This window comes from Aethalodelphis obliquidens, unplaced genomic scaffold (assembly GCF_003676395.1).
Source record: "Aethalodelphis obliquidens isolate GAN/ISIS:26980383/991018 unplaced genomic scaffold, ASM367639v1 scaffold5, whole genome shotgun sequence".
Lineage (NCBI taxonomy): Eukaryota > Metazoa > Chordata > Mammalia > Artiodactyla > Delphinidae > Aethalodelphis > Aethalodelphis obliquidens.
In genome coordinates, this window is record NW_020837949.1 from 13,075,542 (window position 1) to 13,099,408 (window position 23,867).

General features: G+C 37.7%; 1 protein-coding gene across 6 annotated transcripts in view; it reads left to right on the forward strand.

Annotated features, from left to right (window-relative positions):
- Nucleotides 1-23,867, forward strand: part of BRAF (B-Raf proto-oncogene, serine/threonine kinase) — a 162,434-nt gene that overhangs the window by 59,550 nt on the left and 79,017 nt on the right. For all 6 annotated transcript variants that reach the window (XR_003431855.1, XM_027101718.1, XM_027101716.1 and 3 more), the window contains exon 3: nt 11,680-11,943. Coding sequence is in view for 5 of the 6 variants with exons in the window: in XM_027101718.1 (XP_026957519.1) it covers nt 11,680-11,943 (264 nt within the window). In the remaining variant the exon portion in view is untranslated. The remainder of the gene's footprint in view (nt 1-11,679; nt 11,944-23,867) is intronic.

Sequence of the window (23,867 nt, forward strand, 5' to 3'; positions counted from 1 at the left end):
GTGCCTTCAGGCTTTTGTATCAAACCTTTAACATAACTGTAAATTTATTGATTAGTCATTGTTCTTAATCCTGTGAGGTAGTAGTTACTGTTATAATCACAGGTAGGCTTTCTTGGCGTTAGTTTCCTATGTAAGTCACTCAGCTCCCACAGCTAGGAAGCTGTTATGGAATCTAGGCAGTCAGGCTCCACAGCCCACACTGCTTACCACTACACTATACTGGCTGTCTCTATAAAAGCTGGCTCCAACTGTAATCACTAGTCACACTGGGAGATAACCCTAAATTACAAATGATCAGGTTACCATTTGCCTTCAAATGCCAGAGATTTTTAGGCATGGATTGACAGACTCCTAAATGAAAATTCTAATTTAGTAATCTAATTACTTTTAAAGGGTAAGTAAATCTTCAGTATTTCAAGAGAAAGTAAGCTTGCATTTCTAAAATAAACTTGGAAGTTTGGAAATAACTGCTAATAAACTGTTCTCTTCTTCATATGGCTTATCACAGAGCACACTGCCAGTTAGTATCGGTGCTAGGACTAGAATTCATACTTCTGAATATAGTTAGTGTACTTTCTAATATCCCATGCTGTTTTTTTTTTTTAACATCTTTATTGGGGTATAATTGCTTTGCAGTGGTGTGTTAGTTTCTGCTTTATAACAAAGTGAATCAGTTATACATGTACCTATGTTCCCATATCTCTTCCCTCTTGCGTCTTCCTCCCTCCCACCCTCCCTATCCCATCCCTCCAGGGGGTCACAAAGCACTGAGCCGATATCCCTGTGCCATGCGGCTGCTTCCCACTAGCTATCTACCTTACTTTTGTTAGTGTGTATATGTCCATGACTCTCTCTCGCCCTGTCACAGCTCACCCTTCCCCTCCCCATATCCTCAAGTCCGTTCTCCCGTAGGTCTGTGTCTTTATTCCTGTCTTACCCCTAGGTTCTTCATGACATTTTTTTTTTCTTCTTAAATTCCATATATATGTGTTAGCATACGGTATTTGTCTTTTTATTTCTGACTTACTTCACTCTGTATGACAGACTCTAGGTCTATCCACCTCCTTACAAATAGCTCAATTTCGTTTCTTTTTATGGCTGAGTAATATTCCATTGTATATATGTGCCACATCTTCTTTATCCATTCATCCGATGATGGACACTTAGGTTGTTTCCATCTCCGGGCTATTATAAATAGACATGCTGTCTGTTTTACTTGTATGTGTGAGGAGAACAAGCAAAGGAGTCATAAGGAGGCAAATAGTCCTGGTGAAAATAGTAATTCTTTGTTAATCAGAGTTAGACAACTTAACCAGCAGTTTTTCTGCCAACCATTTTGTGTCGGGAAACTTTCCCCATCCTCATGTAATCCATTTGCATCGATCACCACGTCTCACTGTTGCAGGGATTTACTACCCCTCCACACACATACGCTTCAGGCTTTTTACTATTTGAATTACATCTAACGAGGACGGTATACAGCAGACTATACCTCATAGGTTATATCATTAGCATGTAGATTCTTACTCTCAGGGACTAACACTACACAATTTCTCTGTAGAAGGCAGTATAATATAGTGGTTAAGATGAACCATGGAGTCACACAGACCCTGTGTTTAAATTCTGGCTCTGCCTTAATTTATGCAGACAGGTTACCTAACCTCCTTATACCTCACCTCATTGGTAAGATGGGACTGTATCACACATATGGTAATTTAAAGATTAAATTGAGTTTATAATTATGAAATAGCATAGTTCCTGACACATATTAAGTGCTCCGTAAATCTTTGATTCATTTGTTCAACAGATAATTTTTGAGTGCCTGCTAATATTTGTACTTGTCTAAGCTCAGGGGATATAACAAAAAACAACCCCGCCCACCCCACCTCCAGCTATGCCTTCAGATAGCTTGTATGTTAATCAGGGGAGTGGGTTACAGAAAATAAACATAGAAATAATAAAACATTGAACTTACCACCATTTGATATACTGTGAAGAGGAGCCTGGCTGCAGATGGCAGTATTCTTCCCTGAGGAAAGTTGACCAGGCCCAGGGAAAAGACTTGTGGGTATTGCTATTTGAAGGCCCATAAGTGGGTAATCTACTGATTACCCACTGAGACCCACCATTCTCCTTTCTGTCTCTATGAATTTTACTACTCTAGAATGTCACATAAGTGGAATTCTAACATATTTCCTGTAACTGGCTGATTTCATTTGGCATAATGTCTTCAAGCTTCATCCATGTTGAAGCATGTGTCAAAATTTTCTTCCTATTTAACGCTGAATAATATTCCATTGTATGTATATATCACATTTTATTTATCCATTTATCTATCAATGGCTACCTTCAGTGGTTGGTTGTTTCCACCTTTTGGTTACTGTGAATAATGCTGATTTTACTTCTTTGGGGGGTGTATACCCAGAGTGGAATTACTGAATCATAAGGCAATTCTATATTTAATTTTTTAAGGAATTGCCATTCTCTTTTCCATAAGCAGCTACATTTTGCATTCCCACTAACAATCCTTTATATGCTTGCCAAGACTTATTTTCTGTGTGTGTGTGTGTGTGTGTGTGTGTATGTTTAATAATAGGTATCCTAATGAGTGTGAAGTGGTATCTCATTGTGGAAATGCAAATCTCCAACTTTGTTCTTCTTTTTCAAAATTGTTTTGGCTATTTGGGATCCCTTGAATTTCCTCATGAATTTCAGAATGGATTTTTCTATTTCTCCAAACACATTGCCATTTTGGTAGGGCTTACACTGAATCTGTAGATTACTTTGGGTAGTATTGACATCAAGAGTCCTTAACTCTTAAATATGAATGGACAGTTAAGAATAACCAGATAGGGACTTCCCTGGTGGCACAGTGGTTAAGAATCCATCTGCCAATGCAGGGGACATGGGTTCGAGCCCTGGTCCAGGAAGATCCCACATGCCACAGAGCAGCCTGTGTGCCACAACGTCTGAGCCTGTGCTCTAGAGCCTGCGAGCCACAACTACTGAGCCTGCATGCCTAGAGCCCGTGCTCTGTAATAAAACAAGCCACCTCAGTGAGAAGCCCGCACACCGCAACCAAGAGTAGCCCCCGCTCGCCGCAACTAGAGAAAGCCAGCGCGCAGCAAGAAGACCCAGTGCAGCCAAAAATAAAATAAATAATTAAAATTTAAAAAAAAGATTAATGAATAAATAACCAGATATTTAAAGAAAGCTATTAACAGGAAAGATAATGGCAGAAATGGTCAAAAGGAACTCAGAAACAGTGCAGAGAACAGAAGAAAATTTGAAAATAACTATAATTAACATCAAAGATAAGAGAAAATATAGTAATCTGTTCTTGTTTCATGGTTGTACTAAAGAAGCAAAAGTAATAGAGAATAAGAGCTCTTGGAAACTAAAATAGTAAATTAAAATGGCATAACAGAAAATTTAAATATGTGTGTGTGTATCTGCATGTGCATATAAACAGACAAACAAACAAATGCTATAAAGTTAAGGACATCTTCCAGAAAGTAGAAAAAAACAAAGATGGAAAATATTAAAGGAAAGATCAGAAAAATTAGAGAATAAGTCTAGGAGATCTATAAAAATTACAAATGTTTTTAATCTGCAAAAAACAAATAACAATTTGTCCAAACATGTAGCGGTATTAATTTCCGCTCCCATAACAAGAAACACGAAGGTAAATTATTCAAAGATTGTTCTACAGCTCAAGGTTGTCAGACACTGGGGTAGATTGCTGTAGTCCTTTTGGTTTTTCTGTCATAACTGCAGCACATCTGAGAATCGTACTCTAACACAAGACGTCAAATCAGGAAGAAGGGATCACAGATGTTCTCTGGTGTACTGAGCCCTTGCAAGGAGGAAAACCTCCCCCCCCAAATCCCTTACAAGTCTTTACATTTCACCAACCAGAATGGGGTTACATACACCCCTAGACTAGTGCCTGTGCTTACATTTCCTGAAATAAGAGGCTAAAAAGTAAAATTTTCCCAGTGTTCACAATTTGGCTTCAGATTAGTTTGTGCACTGGCAGGTAGAAGTTGTGCTATAGCATTTCGAAAGAAACCCCTTTGGTGTTTTCATAGAGAGATAAATCTTTACCTATCTCTCCATTTCTTCCTTTTAGCAGAACAGAATGAAATCACTTATATCACCATCAGAAATCCTTGTGGCTTTCTTTTTTCTATGTACTAATTTATTTAAAAATGAGTTTTTAAGTTCTAGATTTTCTCCAACTGGCGTATGAATAATAATTAACATTCTGTTTATTCCCTTGATGATAACTGCAGTGAAATGAACTATTGTACTCTAAAGAATTTCAGGTTTGTCTTTTCAGTCATTGGTTCCAGTCTTTTCTTTTTACCATCGTACAGAGGAAGAAAAGATGAGTTTCCCCTAAAAGTCGTTCCCCAGAATTTCTTATTTTTCTCCCAATTCTTCTGTATTTACTCATCCAACAAATTATTTGAATGTCTTCTGTGTGTAAGATATAATGCTAGATGCTTTTCTAGTAGTAGATTCTTCTTTCTAGACCTGATATATTGGATTCCAGAGGTGAAGGGATAAAGCTTCTGGAATAACCCTACATATCTAGTGTTAACACACTGAATCCAAGCTACCCCTGAATTTATATGTATGCTGGAGTCCCCTGCAGACAGACAGATGATGACAATAAAGCTCCTAACATTTATTGAGTGCTTGCTGTGCCAGGAACTGTTCTAAGCATACAGTAGGTCATTTAATCCTCAACCTGCCCTGTGAGTTATATTTAATATTCTCATTTACATTTTATAGATGAGGAAGCTCAGGCACAGAGGGTTTTAATAATAACATGACGAGAGTTACACAACTAGTAATGGGGTAGCCAAAGTTTGAAGCCAGACATTCTGAATTCAGAACCTGTGTTCTTTTTCTTTTTTTTATGAGTCTTCTATAACTGTTTACATTTTCCCCACGTGTATGTCTTCTTTTTTTTTTTTCTTTTTTATCAGAGCCTGTGCTCTTAATTGCTATATCATTATTATGATGCTGACAGCCTTTCTGATCTGTAGTCTGTGTAGAACCCAGGATAATGCAGAGACATTTATCAAAACAAATACTGCAATGAAAATAATACTGGGACTCCCATGGTGGTCCAGTGGTTAAGATTCTGTGCTTCTAGTACAGGGGGCACAGGTTCAATCCCTGGCCAGGGAAGTTCTGCATACCACTCAGTGTGCCCCCCCCCCCAAAAAAAAATCTGCGAAGAAAATAATACTGGAAGCTAGGTACTTCCTTTGGAATGCAGAACAGTTCATAAATTATCACTCGTGGGCAATTTGAAAGATTTCATTGTATCTTGTAAGATTAAGTTAAAAAGAATAAATATAATGAACTCTAATGATAAAAATTTTTTCTTCCACTGCCTTTTCCCATTATGTTTTAATTAAGTACGTCCTGAATTTTCTTCCCATTTTAATTTTTTTGTTTATTATTTTTTTAAGTCTTTATTGAATTTGTTACAATATTGCTTCTGTTGTTTATGTTCTGGTTTTTTGGCCATGAGGCATGTCGGATCTTAGCTCCCCGACCAGGGATTGAACCCAAACCCCCTGCATTGGGAGGCAAAGTCTTAACCACTGGACTGCCAGGGAAGTCCCCATCTTCCCATTTTTAATTGGGAAATAATTCATATACCATAAGATTCACTTTTTTAAAGTGTACAATTGCATAGTTTATAGCATATGCACAGAATTGTACAGTCATCACCACCATCTAATTCCAAAACATTTTCATCACCTCAAAAAGAAACCCTTTACGCATTGGCAGTTGTTCTCTCCAGCCCCTGGCAACCACTGATCTACTTTCTAATTCTATGGATTTGCCTATTTGGACATTTCGTGTAAATGGAATCATACACAATGTGGCCTTTTGTGACAGGCTGCTTTCGCCTTAGCAGAATGTTTTCAAAATTGAACCATGTTGTAGCTTGTAGCATTCATTGTAGCATTTATTACTTTTATGGCTAATATTCTGTCATGTGGATATGTCACATTTTGTTTATCCATTCATAAACTGATGGACGTTTAGGTTGTTTCCACTTTTGGACCATCATGAATAAAGCTGCTATGAACATTCATGTACAAGTTTTTGTGGTAGGCATATGTTTTCAGTTCTTTTAGTTATGTACCTAGGGATGGAATTGCTGTGTCCTTTGGTAACTCTGTGTTTTAACTTTTTGAGGAACTACCAGACTGTTTTCCAGAGTGGCTGCACCGTTTTACATTCCCACAAGCAATGTGGGAATGTAAATGTGAGGGTTCCAGTTCCTATACATCATCACCAACACTTGTTATTTTCCATTTATTATTATTATTGCCATCCTAGTAGGTGTGAATTGGCATCTCATTGTGGTATTTTGATTTGTAATTCTTTGGTGACTAATGATATTAAGCATCTTTTTCATGTGCTTATTAGTATTTGTATATTTGTATATCTTGTATACAAGATACAAGATTTGTATTATATACAAATCTTGTGTATGTATATACATATATGTATATATATACATATATATATACGTATATATATACATTTGTATATATATACAAATCTTATACAAGATTTGTATCTTGTATATCTTGTATATTTGTATATATTGTATATCTTCTTGGGAAAAATGTCTATTCAAATCCTTTGCCCATTTAAAAAACTGGGTTGTCTTTTTATTACTGAGTTGTAATAGTTCTTTATATATTCTTGGTAGGAAATCCTTATCAGATATGATTTGCAAATATTTTCTCCCATTCTGTGGGATGTCTTTTTTTCACTCTTTTGATAGTGTCTTTTGAAGCACAAAAGCTTTAATTTTGATGAAGTCGAGTTTATCTACTTTTTCTTTGGTTGCTGTGTTTTGGTGTGTCATCTAAGAAACCATTGCCTAATCCAGGGCCATGATGATTTACTTCTGTGTTTTCTCTAAGAGTTTTTTAGTTTTAGCTCTTACTTTTAAGTGTATGATACACTTTGAGTTAATTTTGTAATATGATGTTAGGTAGTAGTCCAACTTCATTCTTCTGTATGCAGATATTCAGTTGTACCAGTAACATTGTCAAAAACCAGTTAACCATAAATGTACGGCTTTTTTTCTGGACTCTCAATCTATTGTTTTTTATATGTGTATCAATATCATGTGTTTTGATTACTGTAGCTTTTAGTAACTTTTGAAATCAGGAAATGTAAATCTCCAAACTGTTCTTTTTCAAGATTGTTTTGGTTATTCCAAGTACTTTGTACTTCTGTGTGAATTTTAAGATGAGCTTGTCCATTTCTGCAAAAAAAAGCCAGCTGGGATTTTGATAAGGATTGCATTGAATCTGTAGATCAATTTGAGGAGTATTTTCATCTTAATAATATTGTGTTCTTACATTCTTTTTTAAGTTCAAAAATAAATGAACTATACTTCAGTTTGAGAAAAGAATCCATTAAATGAATGAATGAATGAATGAATGAATAAATAAATAAATAAATAACATGAGCTGTGCCCTCAACTACCTTATAATTTAGTAGAGTCATGCTGAGAACTCAGCGAAGTAATACAGTAATAACGATAAGAACTAGTACTACTTATTACTACTAATAAAAGTATTTATTGGGTTTTTGCTGTAATAACTTCCTTTGCTAGTATTATTTCACTTAGTGCTCACAAAGTTTTTTCACAAATGATTTTGTAAAAAGCCATATAAAGAAGAGTGTGGTAATACTCCAAAGGAAGTGAAAAGAAAATATCGATTTTGGATTTTTACCAAGCAGACCTTTGAATTAAACTTTGAAAAATAAGTAGGATTTTTTTTTTTTTTTTTTTTTTTTTTTGCGGTACACGGGCCTCTCACTGTTGTGGCCTCTCCCGTTGCGGAGCACAGGTTCCGGACGCGCAGGCTCAGCGGCCATGGCTCACGGGCCCAGCTGCTCCGCAGCATGTGGGATCCTCCCGGACCGGGGCACGAACCCGTGTCCCCTGCATCGGCAGGCGGACTCTCAACCACTGCGCCACCAGGGAAGCCCAATAAGTAGGATTTTGATGAGAAGGAATGGGGTTTTGGAAAACCTGCCTGCTGAAGAAATATCTGTTTTTTGCAGCTTCTTGAAGCACCAGAGGAATTTTGTTGATGCTGATAATGGTGCTTGAGGTGTATGTTTATGTGGGAGGACTTGCTCAAGGTTGCAGGGTAAGAAAACAGAGAAAAAGAGAAAGTTGGAAGATACGAGAGAAAATGGAGATAATGATGAACCAAGGCCTCCACAGAAGAGGCTCTAAACACCCAGTGTTAATACTAAATTGAGAGCAAAAGAAGGATGGGGAAAGATGGGGAGAATTGATTGGACAAAGAAAGAAGAGGAAGCTGTTATTTGATGGCTTTGATCTTCAGAGTAAATTTGAAGGTAATGCTATTTTCTTGAGTGAATTAAAGGTTGGGGGATGAAGTTAGGATCCAGAGAAGCATAGGAAAGGTGGGAGTAAGTATTGTGAGAAATGCAATACGAATTAAAAATAAGTACAGGGGCTTCCCTGGTGGCACAGTGGTTGAGAATCTGCTTGCCAATGCAGAGGACATGGGTTCGAGCCCTGGTCTGGAAAGATCCCACGTGCTGCACAGCAGCTAAGCCTGTGCGCCAACTACTGAGCCTGCGCTCTAGAGCCTGGGAGCCACAACTACTGAGCCCGTGTGCTACAACTACTGAAGCCCGTGCGCCTAGAGCCTGTGCTCCGCAACAAGAGAAGCCACTGCAATGAGAAGTCCGCATGCAGCAATGAAGAGTATCCCCCGCTCACCGCAACTAGAGAAAGCCCGCGCATAGCAACGAAGACCCAACGCAGCCAAAAATAAATAAATAAATAAATATTTCAAAAAATTAAATAAATAAGTACAAATTTTCATATAGTAGTGTGAAAGACTAATTTCCATGAATTGATAATGGAACCAGTTGGCCTTGTTTTATTATTTTCTTCAGTAATGTGTGGTAACCTGAGAGAAAGAATGGAGTAATTGAATGATAGAATTTACCCAAAGTTGGTATTTGACAAGCAAGTTGGTAAAAGAATAAGAATTAACCAATCTAAGATGTTACCATTGGCATTGTTGAAATGGTGAGCCACAAAGTATGGGAAGTAAAACAGCAAAGAAATCTGAAAAAAATAAAGGGATTAATGTTGACAATGAACAGATTAGTGTGGTAGTGAGGATGAAATTTAAGACAGTGGGATAAGTGTGTGTACATAGGGGTATGGGAGGTTCCCAGTTGAGATCTTGTCATCATTTGGAACTCTTTGGTTAAGAACTCTTTGGTTTGTATCTCTAGATCTTGAAGGTAGAGTAGAAACAAATGTGTTTATAGATACAAGGTTTAGAGAACTTCAAGGCAGGAGTGTTGTAAGAGCAATCAGCATCCACACGGAATGCAGCAAGGATAATGGGATGAAATGAGTCAAACCAGGTTCAAAACAAGGTAGGCAAGTACCTTGGTAGATTGCAGCTATGAGGATGGAGAGAGGTGGAATAAGTAAATGTTTTGTACTTAAGGAAGAGTTATTGATAAATGCAGTGAAATAATAGATTGTAATCCACAGTGGAGGGAACAATATATTTTTAAAAATTAAGGCTAATATTTTGATAAATAACATTCAGAAAATTTGTTTACATTTATTACTTTTCCTAAGCCTAACTTTGTGTAGTAAATGTACTTGCCCAGGTGACAGTAAATAAGAATATTTGATCTACGCAAGGAGGAATTTTTGTCTCCCAGGCTGCATGTACATAATCTTCGAAGTGTAGGAATTGTGTTAGTCTTCATTTTTGTGGTTTGAGCCCCAAACACTACTAGGTACATGTGTGCTCAATATATATTTATTGAATAAGCGAAATCTCAATAAGTGGATCATACTGAAAAAGATGCCCGTAAGTAATTAGCCCATCGAACTGAAAGCTAAATAGAAATACAGCTCAGAAAATTTTGGACTGATTTGATTATAATGCCTGAGATGCTGTGAAACATTTCAGGGTCAGCGTTGGACAACTATTAGATTCTAAAGGAGAGGGCATTTTGGTGTAGTTTAGGCCCTTTACTTCAGTAGCTCATTTTAGTATTTTCCCTCCTCACCCCCCCCAAAAATTATATGGTAGGATCAAGCATATCAGGTGTGGTGGCCTATATTGAAATGAAATTTCTCCTTTATTCTCCTCTACCTTAGATAATTCTCCCTTGCTTATAGAATGAAGTTCAGGCTTCATAACATAGTATATACATTCTCTACAAGCTGGTCCCTTACCCACTTTTCCAGTCTTATTATTTGTGTTCCTGTTCTTCACTTAAATTTCACAAACATCTATTGATCCCTTGATATGTCCCAGGTATTGTATGACGTTGAGCTATACTAGTCCATAGTTTTCCTCTATGTCTTAAAATTTCTTACCTCCTTACTCTGTTACAAAATTTCTCCTGTGCTACACAGTACTCTCTTCTCCCCACTTAACTCCGTCTATCTAAATGCTAACCTTTTAAGACCCCCCTCTTTCCTTACTCTTATCTTTGTTTATTTCTCATGTACAATACTTGCACAAATAAAAATGCATCCATCTGCTTCTTTGTAGCCTAATAAGTGATGGGAAATGCCATTTTTTTAAGTCTTTGATTCTTTTCAATCTTTGTAGCCTTTCATAAATCTTTATAGTGTTGCATCTATTTGGGGTGGTAGGGAGACATGGTGGATTATAGTGTGGGGGAAGGTGATTACTACTGCCTCAAAGGACCATGGACACATACATTCCAATTCATTCCATCTCTTTATTTTCAGTAGCATTCTCTTTCCAAGATTCTTCCTACTTTTAGAATATGATATCTTAAGTGATCATTTGACCTTATAGCTTTAGTAAAATGAAACTTCTAGAAAGATACCCTGATGGATAATGGCCTCAAAATTTCTTGACTGCAGGGTGTAAACTACCTTTTCAAACAAAATTCTATTCTCTAAGCAGTATTTGATGGGAAAGGGGAGGTCATAAGATATCCATAGTGAGTAAAAGAAGGTATTTTAACTAATAGCTGTTTCAGAAAAAAAAGTGGCAGTTATACATCCTCTAATCCCTGTTGAGCTGATTTTGGTGGTACTGGTGAGATCTGACACTGTGTACCTTAGTCTTGTTTTTTGACAGATCTCTCTAACACCTCATCTCCTTCTCAACCTCTCTCTCAGTTCTTTAGAGAGAGAGAGGCAGAGAGAAGTATGAAACCTTATATGCCTACAACTTTTCTGGAAAAAAAATTAATAGGGTATTTATCTGTGATATATTAGTATTTTATCTTATGTTAGATATGTAGTTTGGAATATAAATTGTGATTTGGCCAGAAAATTGCAAATACTGGTTTTTCAAAATTAATATTCATGGCTATTATAGACATATATGTGTGTGTGTGTATGTCAGTTTCTAGATGTAGTGTCTTATAACAAAAGATTTATCAATTTAAAGGTAAAAGTACTAATTTACAATACTTCCAGCACTTATTTTGTAATTTGTAATACAAAATCGTGTTAGCTAGATTATAAAGAGATTATAATCAAAGACTTAAATTTCATATTTCCTTTTGTTACTGTCAGGAAAAAGTCCAGATTCAATGTAAGTCTACTTTATTTTATAGGCCTATGAAGAATACACCAGCAAGCTAGATGCCCTCCAACAAAGAGAACAACAGTTATTGGAATCCCTGGGGAATGGAACTGATTTTTCTGTTTCTAGCTCTGCATCAACAGACACCGTTACATCTTCTTCCTCTTCTAGCCTTTCAGTGCTGCCTTCATCTCTTTCAGTTTTTCAAAATCCCACAGATGTGTCACGGAGCAACCCCAAGTCACCACAAAAACCTATCGTTAGAGTCTTCCTGCCCAATAAACAGAGGACGGTGGTGAGTCAACTTTAATATCATCATTGCTTTTTCTTTGTATTTTTCAGAAAGACTAGTTGTTGAAAATGAAATGTGGTACCCAGTGGTCATGCAAATGTAAGCATCCATTTCAAACAAGAATGGAAAAGACATAATTATTTGGTGCCTAAGTCTGTGTTCCTTAACTGGAACAAATTGCATTGTTTTTAGTGTCAGATTTGACATTTATACCTGTCAAACTTGAACCACACTCAAGTCTGAGTACTAGTGCCAGGGCTCCAAATAAAGGTTAAAGTTTCCCTTGTGAATTCTTAACTATAGACCTGTTCTTACCATAGCGTGTGGGGTTCATAATTATATTATCTATATTATTCAGGAATTCTTAACCCAAGAAATTAACAACTGCTCCTGAAGTGGTAATAGCATTCAGGAACTGGGCAGAAACAAATGCATACCCTCCCTTAGCCCATATAGGTCTCATGGAATTCACATACAGAATGCCTCAATGACAAGGTCAAAATCACAAGTTATAATATGCAAGGAAACAGTCTACCATCAGTGCATTAGAAGACTTAAAAATAGCAGGATTAGATTCCTAAGAAGGAACCAAATAGAATTTCTAGGTAGCCTTAAAATTTAAAACTCAGTGGATGAGTCATCATCTCTGAAGTATTATTACTAAAAATGATTGTGTTGAATGTTAAGCTTCTGGACTTTCCATTTTATAAGAAACACGGGATAAAGGGAAAAGTTAAGCACCATGAGGAAGCAATTAGACAAATTCAGAAGGTGGACATTCTATAAGACGAACAGCCTGGACTCAGTGTCATGGAGGATAAAAGGTTGGGGATTATTCTACACTGAGTAAGACTAAAGAGACAAAACAAACAAATGCGCTGTGTGATCCTGGTTTGGGACCAGGGTGGGGAAGAGCTGTAGAAGTCCTTCTTGAGATAGGAAATGTTGAGTGTTGATTGAATATGATGTGTTCTTATGGAATTATTAGTTTTCTTAAGTGTGACAATAGCGATATTTTTATGTAGGAGAATGTCTTTATTCTTAGGAAATACATGCTTAAATATTTAGGAGTAAATTGTCATGATGCCTGCAACCCCCCTCCCGCCCCTTTTTTGAAATAAAACTTACATATAGTAAAGTGTACAAATCTCAAATGTACAGCTCAGTGACTTTCTACATGTGTAAGTGCCATGCAGACCAAGATATAGAACATTTCTAATGTGAGTGTTCTCTTGTGCTCCCTCAATTCAGTGACCACCTTCAAGAGTAACCACTATTCTGAATTCTATCTCAGTCAGTCAATTTAGAACTTACTTTCAAATGGTATGATGGAAACAAAATGTTAAAGAGAGAAAACAAATATGAAAAAATAATTTTAGGATCTGAGAGAACTTGGATGTTAATTGTACCACTCCTAATTTTCTGTGTTTGAAATTTTTCATAGTAGAGTTGGAAAAATTCAAAGAACATAGAACAAAAGAAAAATAGAAAGTTAAAAAGAAACAGTTCCCACTAGGAAAAAAAAACTGATGAACATATTCATGCTGATTTGAGGAAGTAGCAGAGGTTTAGAAAAGAACATTCATAAGGTTTTTAACTTTTTTATTTAGGAAATTTATTTATATGGAAAAGTATAAAGGACAATATATTAAACACCTGTGTTTAGTCACCTACAATGAACAAGTATTAATGTTTGTTATATTTGCTTCATATTACACACACACACACACACACATATATAACATATATCCATATATACGTACATACATATATATATTTAGGTTCCTCTTACCTGTCCCATTCCCTTCCCAAACATCCTTCATCCCACCTTGTCCCCCAAGAAGTAGCCACTATGATAAATGTGGGGTACATTCAATCGAAATTTTTATATTTTACTACATGGATATGTACCTATAGCATTTTTTTAATATATAAAATAGTATGATACTGTATGTAATGTTCAACATCTTGTCCTTTTTATTCAAAATTATTATAATTTCAAGGTATACATATGTATGTGTTGATACATATAGGTCTGATTCTTTTCAATTTAACATAGTTTATCCTGACAGACATCTAGGTTATGTTCAGGTTTTTTGTTATTACTAACAGTGCTAAAATATGAACATCTTTATACAGGACTCTTTGTCTACAAGTAACAGGGTATTTCCAAGTTGCACACCTGTAAGTGGATCTCTCAATGGGAAATGCAGATTTGGTTCAAAGGCTGTAAATAGCAGGTGTCTGAAAAAAATATCTAAAACTACTAAATTAATTTTAACATCTTTGGGGAGAAAGCTCTCAAAGCAGCTTATCTTTTTTGGTTTCCTCAGTGTCTAACAATTAGTAGGTGTGATTGTATTTAACATAATGAAAGGAAGGACAGTGGGAACAGATAGGGCAATGTTGGATCCTTCAAAATCATGCCTTGGTTGTGTGGTAATTAAAGCAAGAAATGCTTATGGATTGGAGGGTTAAGGAGAAGCTAAACAAGCTGTTCTTGTTTTAGCCAGTTTGAGGAAAAACATGTAAAGAGCACGAAAACATGTAGGAAACTCTAACTCTCTTACTAGCACAAGTAAGTAGTTTTAATGGAATAGATTGAGTAAAGGGACATCATTAGAGTAGATGCTAGAACCCCAGGGAATACCCTCCCTCTCCTTTTATTTTTAGCAAAAAGTAAAGCAGAAACCTCTAAGATCTGCAAGTGATGAAAGAGAGTTACACATTCCATCCTTTTGTACACAAGAAGAATACCTATTGCATAGTGGTTTACAGTTTGTAAAAATGTTCCCCCATACTCTCATTTGATCCTCATAGTAACTTTGTGAGGCAGAGTATTATATGGAGCAGTATTAACTCATGTGGATATTTAAAATACTGTGTTTAATTTTAATAAAATAGCTGTAAAGTCTGGGACATTCTTGACTCCTCATAAATTCTATTAACTTTTGCCACAGTGAAAGGACTTAATCTGTTGCTAGATAAGTTTTCCCCCTTGGAGGTCTAAAGAGGTAATTGATTAAATTTAGTTTTGGTTTTCGATTTAACTGGGACCAGCAATTTAGGAGTAAAAGACCTACCACCTTTATCACTTGTTCTTTGTCAGTTAAATACAACTTGACCAGGAGGCATACTTAATTCTAAAATCGCTTTCACCTTAGGAAGTTTTGGTAGTATATATAGTCAGCCTCTTTTAACTTTAAAAAGACCATGTTATAAGCAGATCATATTAAATTTTTCCTTTTATTGTGAATTGGTTTAACAGTCTATAATAATAAACTATATTATGACTGGTTTAACACTCCTAAAAAAGGACTTGACATCAAGATAAATTATGATAAAATCAGGAAGCTATAAATTTAGGTTTATTTTAAAAACCCATATATTAGCATGTATAATCTGTGCCAGTTTTATACAAGGAGATCTCAGTGTATCATGAAGTTTACTTAAAGCATCTAATAAAGTCTGCATTGTAAAGAATTTAAACTACCACATTAATCTACTAGCTCAGATAATTAAACATGTAGTAATTGTGATGGCCACCTGAATTTTGATGGCCACTCCTTTAAGGAGTTCTTAAGGTTTTAAGAGAACATTTTATATGGAAAATTTTAAACATACACAAAAGTAGGGTAGTGTGGTGGACCATCATGAATCCATTGATAAAAGATGATTTATATTCACTTTAAAAACTCGTATGTTAAAGTTTAGACTGATACATTTTGTTTTGGTCTAAATTTTCCTTTGCAAATATTCAGATGATTACATTGACTATAGATCGCTGTTAAGGTAGGATGCTTGTTTTTAAATTATTTTAGAGAAAAGGTATTGCTGCTTTGACAGCCTAATCAGGGACATTTAATTTTGTAATTTGGAGAAGAGGCATTAACCTGGTTCTTTTGAAAATATCTTTTTAGTCTTTTCAGCCTTAAAATTTGAGACAGTGCTCCCCTTCCCCTTTTCCTTTTTGAATAGGTAATTCTTTTTTTTTTACATCTTTATTGGAGTATAATTGCTTTACAATGGTGTGTTAGTTTCTGCTTTATAACAAAGTGACTCAGTTATACATATGTTCCCATATCTCTTCCCTCTTGCGTCTCCATCCCTCCCACCCTCCCTATCCCACCTCTCTAGGTGGTCACAAACCACAAAGCTGATCTCCCTGTGCTATGCGGCTGCTTCCCACTAGCTAGCTATTTTACGTTTGATAGTGTATATATGTCCATGCCACTCTCTCGCTTTGTCACAGCTTACCCTTCCCCGCCCCCCACATATCCTCAAGTCCATTCTCTACAAGGTCTGTGTCTTTATTCCCGTCTCACCCCTAGGTTCTTCATGACATTTTTTTTTTCTTAGATTCCATATATATGTGTTAGCATATGGTATTTGTCTTTCTCTTTCTGACTTACTTCACTCTATATGACAGATTCTAGGTGCATCCACCTCACTACAAATAACTCAATTTCGTTTCTTTTTATGGCTGAGTAACATTCCATTGTATATATGTGCCACATCTTCTTTATCCATTCATCCGATGATGGACACTTAGGTTGCTTCCATCTCTCCTGGCTATTGCAAATAGAGCTGCAATGAACATTTTGGTACATGACTCTTTTTGAATTATGGTTTTCTCAGGGTATATGCCCAGTAGTGGGATTGCTGGGTCATATGGTAGTTCTATTTGTAGTTTTTTAAGGAACCTCCAGACTGTTCTCCATAGTGGCTGTACCAATTCACATTCCCACCAGCCGTGCAAGAGTGTTCCCTTTTCTCCACACCCTCTCCAGCATTTATTGTTTCTAGATTTTTTGATGATGGCCGTTCTGACTGGTGTGAGATGATATCTCATTGTAGTTTTGATTTGCATTTCTCTAATGATTAATGATGTTGAGCATTCTTTCATGTGTTTGTTGGCAATCTGTATATTTTCTTTGGAGAAATGTCTATTTAGGTCTTCTGCCCATTTGGGGATTGGGTTGTTTGTTTTTTTGTTATTGAGCTGCATGAACTGCTTGTAAATTTCGGAAATTAATCCTCTGTCAGTTGCTTCATTTGCAAATATTTTCTCCCATTCTGAGGGTTGTCTTTTGGTCTTGTTTATGGTTTCCTTTGCTGTGCAAAAGCTTTGAAGTTTCATTAGGTCCCATTTGTTTATTTTTGTTTTTATTTCCATTACTCTAGGAGGTGGGTCAAAAAGGATCTTGCTGTGATTTATGTCATAGAGTGTTCTGCCTATGTTTTCCTCTAAGAGTTTGATAGTTTTCGGCCTTACATTTAGGTCTTTAATCCATTTTGAGCTTATTTTTGTGTATGGTGTTAGGGAGTGTTCTAATCTCATACTTTTACATGTAGCTGTCCAGTTTTCCCAGCACCACTTATTGAAGAGGCTGTCCTTTCTCCACTGTACATTCCTGCCTCCTTTATCAAAGATAAGGTGACCATATGTGCGTGGGTTTATCTCTGGGCTTTCTATCCTGTTCCATTGATCTATATTTCTGTTTTACTGCCAGTACCATACTGTCTTGATTACTGTAGCTTTGTAGTATAGTTTGAAGACAGGGAGCCTGATTCCTCCAGCTCCGTTTTTCATTGTCAAGATTGCTTTGGCTATTCAGGGTCTTCTGTGTTTCCATACAAATTGTGAAATTTTTTGTTCTAGTTCTGTGAAAAATGCCAGTGGTAGTTTGATAGGGATTGCATTGAATCTGTAGATTGCTTTGGGTAGTAGAGTCATTTTCACAATGTTGATTCTTCCAATCCAAGAACATGGTATATCTCTCCATCTATTTGCATCATCTTTAATTTCTTTCATCAGTGTCTTATAATTTTCTGAATACAGGTCTTTTGTCTCCTTAGGTAGGTTTATTCCTAGATATTTTATTCTTTTTGTTGCAATGGTAAATGGGAGTGTTTTCTTGATTTCACTTTCAGATTTTTCATCATTAGTATATAGGAATGCCAGAGATTTCTGTGCATTAATTTTGTATCCTGCTACTTTACCGAATTCATTGATTAGCTCTAGTAGTTTTCTGGTAGCATCTTTAGGATTCTCTATGTATAGTATCATGTCATCTGCAAACAGTGACAGCTTTACTTCTTCTTTTCCAATTTGGATTCCTTTTATTTCCTTTTCTTCACTGATTGCTGTGGCTAAAACTTCCAAAAACTATGTTGAATAAGAGTGGTGAGAGTGGGTAACCTTGTCTTGTTCCTGATCTTAGTGGAAATGCTTTCAGTTTTTCACCATTGAGGACGATGTTGGCTGTGGGTTTGTCATATATGGCCTTTATTATGTGGAGGAAAGTTCCCTCTATGCCTACTTTCTGCAGTGTTTTTATCATAAATGGGTGTTGAATTTTGTCGAAAGCTTTCTTTGCATCTATTGAGATGATCATATGGTTTTTCTCCTTCAATTTGTTAATATGGTGTATCATCGTTGATTGATTTGCATATATTGAAGAATCCTTGCATTCCTGGAATAAACCCCGCTTGTTCATGGTGTGTGATCCTTTTAATGTGCTGTTGGATTCTGTTTGCTAGCATTTTGTTGAGGATTTTTGCATCTACGTTCATCAGTGATATTGGCCTGTAGTTTTCTTTCTTTCTGACATCCTTGTCTGGTTTTGGTATCAGGGTGATGGTGTCCCCACAGAATGAGTTTGGGAGTGTTCCTCCCTCTGCTATATTTTGGAAGAGTTTGAGAAGGATAGGCATTAGCTCTTCTCTAAATGTTTTTTTTGGGGTTCTTTTTGTTTTTTTTTTTTTTGCAATACGCAGGCCTCTCACTCTTGTGGCCTCTCCCATTGTGGAGCACAGGCTCCGGACGTGCAGGCTCAGCGGCCATGGCTCACGGGCCTAGCCGCTCCGCGGCATATGGGATCTTCCCGGATCGGGGCACGAACCGTGTCCCCTGCATCGGCAGGCGGACTCTCAACCACTGCGCCACCAGGGAAGCCCTTCTCTAAATGTTTGATAGAATTCACCTGTGAAGCCATCCTGTCCTGGGCTTTTTGTTTGTTGGAAGATTTTTAATCACAGTTTCAATTTCAGTGCTTGTGATTGGTCTGTTCATATTTTCTATTTCTTCCTGATTCAGTCTTGGCAGGTTGTGCATTTCTAAGAATTTGTCCATTTCTTCTAGGTTGTCCATTTTATTGGCATAGAGTTGCTTGTAGTAATCTCTCATGATCTTTTGTATTTCTGCAGTGTCAGTTGTTACTTCTCCTTTTTCATTTCTAATTCTATTGATTTGAGTCTTCTCCCTTTTTTTCTTGGTGAATCTGGCTAATGGTTTATCAATTTTGTTTATCTTCTCAAAGAACCAGCTTTTAGTTTTATTGATCTTTGCTATCATTTCCTTCATTTCTTTTTCATTTATTTCTGATCTGATTTTTATGATTTCTTTCCTTCTGTTAACTTTGGGGTTTTTTGTTCTTCTTTCTCTAATTGCTTTAGGTACAAAGTCAGGTTGTTTATTCGAGGTGTTTCCTGTTTCTTAAGGTAGGATTGTATTGCTATAAACTTCCCTCTTAGTACTGCTTTTGCTGCATCCCATAGGTTTTGGGTCGTCGTGTCTTCATTGTCATTTGTTTCTAGGTATTTTTTTGATTTCCTCTTTGATTTCTTCAGTGATCTCTTCGTTATTAAGTAGTGTATTGTTTAGCCTTCATGTGTTTGTGTTTTTCACATATCTTTTCCTGTAATTGATATCTAGTCTCATAGCGTTGTGGTTGGAAAAGATGATTGATGCAATTTCAATTTTCTTAAATTTACCAAGGCTTGATTTGTGACCCAAGATATGATGTATCCTGGAGAATGTTCCATGAGCACTTGAGAAAAATGTGTATTCTGTTGTTTTTGGATGGAATGTACTATAAATATCAATTAAGTCCATCTTGTTTAAGGTATCATTTAAAGCTTGTGTTTCCTTATTTATTTTCATTTTGGATGATCTGTCCACTGGTGAAAGTGGGGTGTTAAAGTCCCCTACTATGAATGTGGTACTGTCGATTTCCCCTTTTATGGCTATTAGTATTTGCCTTATGTATTGAGGTGCTCCTATGTTGGGTGCATAAATATTTACAATTGTTATATCTTCTTCTTGATCGATCCCTTGATCATTAGGTAGTGTCCTTCTTTGTCTCTTGTAATAGTCTTTATTTTAAAGTCTATTTTGTCTGATATGAGAATTGCTACTCCAGCTTTCTTTTGGTTTCCATTTGCATGGAATATCTTTTTCCATGCCCTCACTTTCAGTCTGTATGTGTCCCTAGGTCTGAAGTGGGTCTTTTGTAGACTGCATATATATGGGTGTTGTTTTTGTATCCATTCAGCCAGTCTGTGTCTTTTGGTGGGAGCATTTAATCCATTTACATTTAAGGTAGTTATCGATATGCATGTTCCTGTTCCCATTTTCTTAATTGTTTTGGGTTTGTTATTGTAGGTCTTTTCCTTCTCTTGTGTTTCTTGCCTAGAGAAGTTCCTTAACATTTGTTGTAAAGCTGGTTTGGTGGTGCTGAACTCTCTCAGCTTTTGCTTGTCAGTAAAGGTTTTAATTTCTCCATCAAATCTGAATGAGATCCTTGCTGGGTGGAGTAATCTTGGTTGTAGGTTTTTCTCCTTCATCACTTTAAATATGTCCTGCCACTCCCTTCTGGCTTGCAGAGTTTCTGCTGAAAGATCAGCTGTTAATCTTATGGGGATTCCCTTGTGTGTTACTTGTTGTTTTTCACTTGCTGATTTTAATATGTTTTCTTTGTATTTAATTTTTGACAGTTTGATTAGTATGTGTCGTGGCGTGTTTCTCCTTCGATTTATCCTGTATGGGACTCTCTGTGCTTCCTGGACTTGATTAACTATTTCCTTTCCCATATTAGGGAAGTTTTCAAGTATAATCTCTTCAAATATTTTCTCAGTCCCTTTCTTTTTCTCTTCTTCTTCTGAGACCCCTATAATTCGAATGTTGGTGCATTTAATGTTGTCCCAGAGGTCTCTGAGACTGTCCTCAGCTCTTTTCATTCTGTTTTCTTTATTCTACTCTGCAGTAGTTATTTCCACTGTTTTATCTTCCAGGTCACTTATCCGTTCTTCTGCCTCAGTTATTCTGCTATTGATCCCTTCTTGAATATTTTTAATTTCATTTATTGTGTTGTTCATCATTGCTTGTTTCCTCTTTAGTTCTTCTTAGTCCTTATTAAATGTTTCTTTCATTTTCTCTATTCTGTTTCCAAGATTTTGGATCATCTTTACTATCATTATTCTGAATTCTGCCTATTTCCTCTTCATTGGTTAGGTCTGGTGGGTTTTTATCTTGCTCCTTCATCTGCTGTGTGTTTTTCTGTCTTCTCATTTTGCTTATCTTACTGTGTTTGGGTGCGTCCTTTTGTAGGCTGCAGGTTTGTGTTTGGTGTCTGTCCCCAGTGGCTAAAGTTGGTTCAGTGGGTTGTGTAGGCTTCCTGGTGTAGGGGACCTAGTGCCTGTGTTCTGGTGGATGAGGCTGGATCTTGTCTTTCTGGTGGGCAGGTCCCCGTCTGGTGGTGTGTTTTGGGGTGTCTGTGGCTTTATTATGATTTTAGGCAGCCTCTCTGCTAATGGGTGGGGTTGTGTTCCTGTCTTGCTGGTTGTTTGGCATAGGGTGTCCAGCACTGTAGCTTGCTGGTCGTTGAGTAAAGCTGGGTGTTCGTTTTGAGATGGAGATATCTGGGATATTTTTGCCGTTTGATACTACGTGGAGCTGGGAGGTCTCTTGTAGACCAGTGTCCTGAAGTTGGCTCTCCCACCTCAGAGGCACAGCACTGACTCCTGGCTGCAGCACCAAGAGCCTTTCATCCACATGGCTCAGAGTAAAAGGGAGAAAAAGTAGAAAGAAAGGAAGAGAGAGAGAGAGGAAGGGAGGGAGGGAGGAAGGAAGAAAGAAAGAAAGAGGCTAAAATAAAATAACAAAATAAAATAGTTATTAAAATAAAAACTAATTATTGAGAAAAAATTTTTTTTAAGTAAAACAAAAAAAACGGACAGACAGAACCCTAGGACAAATGGTGAAAGCAAAGCTGTACAGACAAAATCTCACACAGAAGCATACACATACACACAAAAAGAGGAAAAGGGGAAAAAATAATAAATCTTGCTCTCAAAGTCCACCTCCTCAATTTGGGATGATTCGTTGTCTATTCAGGTATTCCACAGATGCAGGGTACATCAAGTTGTTTGTGGAGCTTTAATCCGCTGCTTCTGAGGCTCCTGGGAGAGATTTCCCTTTCTCTTCTTTGTTCTCAGAGCTTCCGGGGCTCAGCTTTGGATTTGGCCCCGCCTCTGCGTGTAGGTCGCCGGAGGGCGTCTGTTCTTCGTTGAGACAGGACGGGGTTAAAGGAGCAGCTGCTGCTTCGGGGACTCTGCTCACTCAGGCCGGGGGGAGGGAGGCGTATGGAGTGCGGGGCGAGCCTGCAGCAGCAGAGGCCGGCATGACGTTGCACCAGCCTGAGGCGTGCCGTGCTGCGTTCTCCCGGGGAAGTTGTCCCTGGATCACGGGACCCTGGCAGTGGCGGGCTGCACAGGCTCCCGGAAGGGGGGTGCGGATAGTGACTTGTTCTCGCACACAGGCTTCTTGGTGGCGGCAGCAGCAGCTTTAGCGTCCCATGCCCGTCTCTGGGGTCCGCGCTGTTAGTAGCCACGGCTCGCGCCCATCTCTGGAGCTCCTTTAAGCAGCGCTTTTAATCCCCTCTCCTCGCGCACCAGGAAACAAAGAGGGAAGAAAAAGTCTCTTGCGTCTTTGGCAGGTCCAAACTTTTCCCCGGACTCCCTCCCAGGTAGCCTAGCCGTGGCGCACTAACCTCTTCAGGCTATGTTCATTCCTCCAGTCCTCTCCCTGGGCTCGACCGATGCCCAAGCCTTAGCTCCCAGCCCCGCCCGCCCCGACGGGTGAGCAGACCAGCCTCTCGGGCTGCTGAGTGCTGGTCGGCACCGATCCTCTGTGCGGGAATCTCTCCGCTTTGGCTTCCACACCCCTGTTGCTGTGCTCTCCTCCACGGCTCTGAAGCTTCCCCCCTCCGCCGCCCGCAGTCTCTGCCTGCGAAGGGGCTTCCTAGTGTGTGGAAACCTTTCCTCCTTCACTGCTCCCTCCCACTGGTGCAGGTCCCGTCCCTATTCTTTTGTTTCTGTTTTTCCTTTTTTCTTTTGCCCTACCCAGGTACGTGGGGAGTTTCTTGCCTTTTGGGAGGTCTGAGGTCTTCTGCCAGCGTTCAGTGGGTGTTCTGTAGGAGTTGTTCCGGTAATTCTTTCATGTGGTATTTACATCAGGAAATCTTGTTTCCACCTCTACCTCTTTACATCCAGTTTCCCCTGTACCTTTTAGGTAACTATTTTTATTTGGGTGGGTGTGTGTGTTTTCTGGGTTTCTTCATGTAGCAAGAAGAAAATAGAAAGATATATTCTTATTTCTCCACTCCTCTTCATACACACAAGGTATCATACTGTATATATCATTGTGTATTTTGCTTTTAATGTTTATGTAGGCTATCCTGGAAATTTTCCATTTCCACGTATAGCATGCTTAAATATTCTTTTTTATAGCTATAGATTCCATTGTATAGATGTACTATAGTTTACCAGTTAAATTATGGTATACCAAAAGTAGGCTTCCTTGATCAAAGAGAAATTTACATTTGTAATTTTGATAAGAAACTTTCAAATTTTGCTTCACAGGTTTTGCTTAGTCTTGCACTGTTATCAGCAGTGTATGAGATGCCTGTTTACCATAGCCTCATCAACAGAGTATGTTGTCAAACTTTTGTATTTTTGCCAATGTGATAAATGAAAGATATTTTGGCAAGTTTGAGTTTGCTTTTCTCTGAGGTTGAACACCTTTTCATAAGTTAGAAGGCCGTTTATATTTTGTTTTCCTGAACTGTCTTTCATGTCCCGTTGAT